The sequence below is a fragment of the Plasmopara halstedii genome (genome assembly GCF_900000015.1).
Source record: "Plasmopara halstedii genome assembly, contig: Scaffold_2956, whole genome shotgun sequence".
Lineage (NCBI taxonomy): Eukaryota > Oomycota > Peronosporomycetes > Peronosporales > Peronosporaceae > Plasmopara > Plasmopara halstedii.
Genome location: NW_020189861.1, coordinates 1,175,439 through 1,180,915, shown reverse-complemented (window position 1 = coordinate 1,180,915; position 5,477 = coordinate 1,175,439). Strand labels below are relative to the sequence as shown.

Here is a 5,477-nt window from a genome sequence, read left to right as displayed (position 1 = left end):
AGGCCCGTTTACCCGTCATAGTCACCGAGACTGGTAAAAGTGGCGGGCTTGTCACGTTAGGATTTGTGGTCTATACGAATCTGGTAGCTGTCGTGAACGTTAAGCTATGTCTCGAGACATTTATGCTAACATGGCCATTCTTGCTCACAGTGACCATTTCGATTCTCTTGTGGTTTGCTGTCGGAACATTTATTTCGAGGTCAAGCACAGGATTTCCACAAGCCACAGGTGAGATGGAATTTTTACAAGATTTGCCAACGTTTTGGCTCGTGTGTCTCCTGGTGCTATCGTCCAGTCTTTTGCGTGACAGTGTTTGGAAACTTGTACGTCGATTTTCACTGCCTTCAATGTATCACATTCTTCAAGAGCGCGACCTTCTAGGCTTGCCAAACTCGCCGCGTCGCATTCAGCGAGAGCATCGACACTTTATATCAAACACAGCGTGGTCGGATGGGCTAGACACTGTTATCGACTATGCAAAGCTATGTAAGAACAGATCACGGATGGAAAGCCCCGAAGAAATGCTAATGCGTGCTTCACCCCTCGGCGAGCGGTTGATTGTGTCATGTTCATCCAATACCTCTACTGATGCAGAGATCGAACCACAGCGGGTGATAGGTTTTCAGGGCTCTGAAAAAAAGCGAAATATCCGTATTCGTGGATCATTTCAGTCCATCGGTACGCCTGATAGCCCCCCCACAGGCATGATGGCGTCTTTTCAGGAACCCTCTGGTTCTGGTGTTGTCACTGGCTTCGCTGATGCACCAGTCAACTCAAGGTCGTACCCATATGTGGGTCCAGCAGGCACCTATCACGGTTATGCGTTTTCAGAGGACGAAAATGTTGATAGCGATGTCGAGACTGTGTCTGCAAGGAACTGTCGAGTCGAAAAGGACCGAGCTAAGGCCGCATTCGGAGCGCATGTTTCTATCAAGAAGGTTTACAAATCGGTGCGTGGTAGGAAGAACGCATAATTGTTTCGTTGTGAAGGTCAGATTCGTTAGACGACATAATTTTTATGAATGGCAATAATGGCGTGGGGTGATCAACGGACTCGCTATGCACCTTAACTGTGTGGCGATATAGTCGTGCGATACGCACAGGTTGAAAATGGTCGCTGACAACTTGTTTGACTGGGCGTGCATACAACACTTGCTCGTGGAGTAACGATTAAGTAGCAGCCTCAACAAGCTAAGGCTCGCACTTTGATGATGTTAGTGCGTCCTTCTCGCGCTGCAAAAGAATCGATCGAAACATGAGCTCCTCAAAGCGTAATGGAGCATCAGCTCAAAGATAAGCATTGACTTTTTCACGTTTCTGCCTACCTATTCCCAGTGACTTTCACCGTTATCATATTGAATTATATCCGCAGCGGGCGAGGCTCCCTGCAGTGATAACCTATCGAATTTTTATGGCCAGTACACGAATATCCTACAATTAGCGCATCCCTTTCACTTAGTGGGATTTATTGCTGAAGCTGAGTTTATTGAGTGGTTTCAGTGGCCAATGCTTGAGCCGGGCGCGTGATATCCGTGATCCACATTTTCAAAGTTGTTATCTTCAACAGCATCAAGCAGAATATGAGACTGTCGATACCTCCCATTGCTGTTCGCCATCGTCGTAATGTACCAAAAAGTGCGATTTGTTGGCCACATTGACGCTCCGAAACCACTCAAACCACTCATTCCTTACATTCCAAAAGTGTTCTGACATGCAAAAGGTGACGCTCTGAACCTATATTGACTGTCGTAACGGGTGCATCGAGCACGGACGAGTCCGCGTAATCGTCAAATTCGTCGTCATCGTAATCCTGTTTCTTGGAGAAAGAGGACACAGAAGCAGACTCAACGGAGTGAAAACCTTCAGATTCGATGCTCTCGCTACTGCTAATGCTACTGCTCTTGTCGACGGATAAGGCGATTAGAAATTGGGCACTGTTCAAGAATATGTTACCAATGTATAATAATTGACTATTGTTCCACTGTCAAATTTATTCAACCGAGATACTGAAATATAGGTGAGCATTTGTCCAAATTGATAAAACCATTATTGGTGACACGAAAAGTGCGAGACGCCGGGGTTGGGTAGATGGGGTGAATAGGTGTTCATATATGCAGAGAAATACAAAATGGCACGAATGCCGCTTTGAGAGTATATACTGACGCAGCCGGGTGAAGACTTCACTTTCGCCACCAAGTGGAAAATAGAAGATGAGGACAAGACTTCCATCTAAGCGCCGTGACATCTTTAAGACGTGCGTCAAGTGGTGGAACTCGTCCGAGTCGATGCGTGAGCTGACCGGAGCGATAAAAGCTTCAGGGATGTTCGAGCTGGCATTAATGTCTATTGTGCCGACGATCTTTCACAACGATCATTGGATCCAGAATCTCACAGCCCAATCGGTCAAATGGATCCCTGCGCAAAACACGCGATTGCTGCAGCACAATACACTACTTCATCTGTTACGGTCGGACCTCAGTATGCACTGCATGCAGCAATAAAGTGAGGTGTAGTGGCAGGTCGCATGCTCGACGACCTCAAAGCGCTGCGCTAGCTCGATGGGCACGACCCTGTTGACTCTTGATGCTTCAGCTTCAAGACGTGGATGACGGCATGGTGATGGTTGCAGGCGGCTTAGCAGCTCGTTGCTAAACCATCCGCATTGCCCACCATGACATGGAACAACGTTAGTGTCCTCACCGTGAACGTTAATGACATCAAGAAGAACGGTCTATATTTACCGAGAGCTTGCTCTCCAAATACTTGGGTCGTGCGTCCAGGAAACTAAGCTGGCAGACAGCACGCACCTGTCAGCGCTCAAGATTTACCTCGACTCGAGCTTCAAGCGTGAGGCGCTGTTAGATCTACCCACGAGAGGTCAGAGGGGTGGAGTGCTCACGCTGCTTCGCTCTGGCAGCTTCGGCCTCGATTCGGCGATTGAATTACCACATCTGTCGGTCGCAGTTCGCTACCTCGTCGTGAAGGTGATGGTCGAGAGTGCTTTCTTCTACACCAACGACGTGTATGCGCCTGTGGATCGACAGAAAAAGCGACAAGACCGAGGGTTCGAGGATCAAGTGGCGCACTTTGTATTGAACGAACTCAACACTGCTCGACGCATTACATCTTGAGTTGAGATATCACTCGAGTTGATCCAGCTGCTTCGAGTTGCTAGCGAGCCTGGGTGTCGCCTATGCTTGGCAAATACACCTCGACACGAAGCGTGTGTTCACCGGTTCACTTCCGCAGAAAACCGGCTAGACTACATCCTACTTTCCGAGACGTTCTGCATCCGCTTCTAAGACGACTCGAAGTACTTCCTACAGAAGCACGATGGCGACCGCCTCGCTCACTGCATAAGCGTCCGGTCGGGTAAACAGCTGCACGATCGAAGCTTCTGGAAGCTCCCGTAGTACCTTCTCGACCACCCAAAGGTTGTGTTTGCGATCGAGAAGGAAGCCGAGGTGGTTCGAGATCAACCGCATGCGGATGTGAGCTCCGGCAAGGTGTGGAAGATGGGCATCAAGACACAGCTGTGCAGAGCAAGATTTGGGTGCAATACACGCAAGTTGTTGAGGACACCAGCATTGCAGTCGACTATGCTGTTGCTCGATATCGTACATCAGCTAGCGACTTGAATAGCGAGCTCTTTAATGAAGCCATGAGAAACTTCAAAGAAACGGCCATGCAGGTGAGTCAGTACAACCAAAAGACTGCGTTCGACATTCAATCGGTCGGCGCCGAGAAGTCCACCAAGTACTTCATCCGTCCTCTGAACACGAGTCTGAATTGAGTCTCGATCGAGGAAGTCGTGACACCAAGTGGAAGTGTATCGATGAACCCTCACTAGATCTTGCTTCAGCACTGGGGATCTGAGTTGGGAGATCTCAACAGTCCAGCAGGAGGAGCACCTCCACCCGACAAGCCATGCAGCGTAAGCTTCTCAACTCGATCGGGCGATCTTCACGCACCAATCACAGCTGCCGACCATGCAAATGCGAGACTGCACACGAAAGCGACATCCTTGCTGGGTATAGACGGGTTGACCTCTAGTTTCTACCAGGCCGCTCCGAATGTGCTCAAGAATCGTGTCAGACCAACTTCGCCGTGGGGCTCTGCTTCCATCTCAGCTCAAGTCTGCCTGTGGTACATCTGCACAATAAGGGACCAAGGGCAAAACAAGGCAAATACTAATCGATCGCACTCATGCAGTCGATGTGGCTGTTGGTCAAAGACGCTGACATATCGTCAGCAGCAAGCTATCGCCGACCTATTAACAAAGAACAGAAACGACGGTCGATCACTTACCACTTGCAAATCCTCGCTGAATTGCAGGATCCCGTGACTGCTCGCGACAAAGAGGCGTACGCGATGTTCTTGGACTTCCATAAGGCGTTGGATCAATTCAACCGGCACTGTTTGATTTGGCTGTTCGAGAGGATGAGGTTCGGCACAACGTTTACTCGATTGAACAAGCTTTTGAACACGAAACCACAAGCGTATCTACTGATCAGCCAGAAATCCCTGCCCGCACTTCATCCAACTCAAGGCGTGAAGCAAGGTTTCCCATGTCTGCGCCACTCTTCGTCTTGACGATCGAGCCTCTTAGCAACCTGCTGAGGTCCCACAAAGAGTACGTTGTGTGTTCAAACGCAGGACACACAGCCACAAGCGTTTTCTTCGTAGATGACTCAACTCTGCTTGCGAGCTCGGTCGCGAGCCTGCAGTTGCAACATGAGATCGTGGAAAACTACCGCAGAAGCTCCGGCGCAAAGCTTAAATTTTCCGTGTTAGTACGCTTGGCGCTTAATCGTAATCAAGAACGCCCTGTGTTTTCTGGCTTTCAAGCGCTCCAATTCGGAGACAGTCAAGTTTTTCGGCATCCCGATCGGAAAGGGTTTGGTCGACGACACAATCATCAAGTGTTTCGACCAACGCTTCTACGACGGCATCAAGGCGTGGTATCAGCGCGCACGCGCGTTCCTTGGTCGACTTCTAGTAGCACAGACGATGATACTTTCCCGTCTATGGCACTACATGTGGCTTGTATCAATACCAACACCGATCGTAAAGCGGGGCAGTCGGTGCTGAATCGTTCGCGCTGAGTCGCAAGCACGACCGCGATGCGTCGCACGTGTAACTTATACCGAATGAGTTTGTGCACCAACGGCGCAGTGACGGCGGACCCGGCGTCCCAAGGATATACACGCACCTCGAGCGCCAGCGCCTTACACTACTATTGCAGTACCGCAGTATGCGTGCGGCGAGTGACGCAAGCGTACGGAATCGGACTACAGCGAGTACTGAGCTGCTCAACTCTGTTCTATCTCGCACTGGGCGATGCAACGCGCTCGACTCTCTCACGATCTCTCCGCTTTCCGATGGCGAATCGTTAAAATACCCTGACGTCGACATGGTGGCGCGCGACTTGGGTCGGGTGGTACTAGAAACACTGGGTGATCACAAGGCACGACAAA

The 5,477-nt window shown here is 50.0% G+C and overlaps 1 protein-coding gene across 1 annotated transcript; it reads left to right on the top strand.

The window, feature by feature from the left end:
* Positions 1-122: 122 nt before the first annotated feature.
* PHALS_06360 (p-type atpase (p-atpase) superfamily) lies at positions 123-974 on the top strand (the record flags this gene model as incomplete). The annotated part of the gene is made up of 1 exon (XM_024719631.1): positions 123-974. One exon carries the CDS (start codon positions 123-125, stop codon positions 972-974), a length of 852 nt encoding a protein of 283 aa, XP_024584911.1.
* Positions 975-5,477: the final 4,503 nt, after the last annotated feature.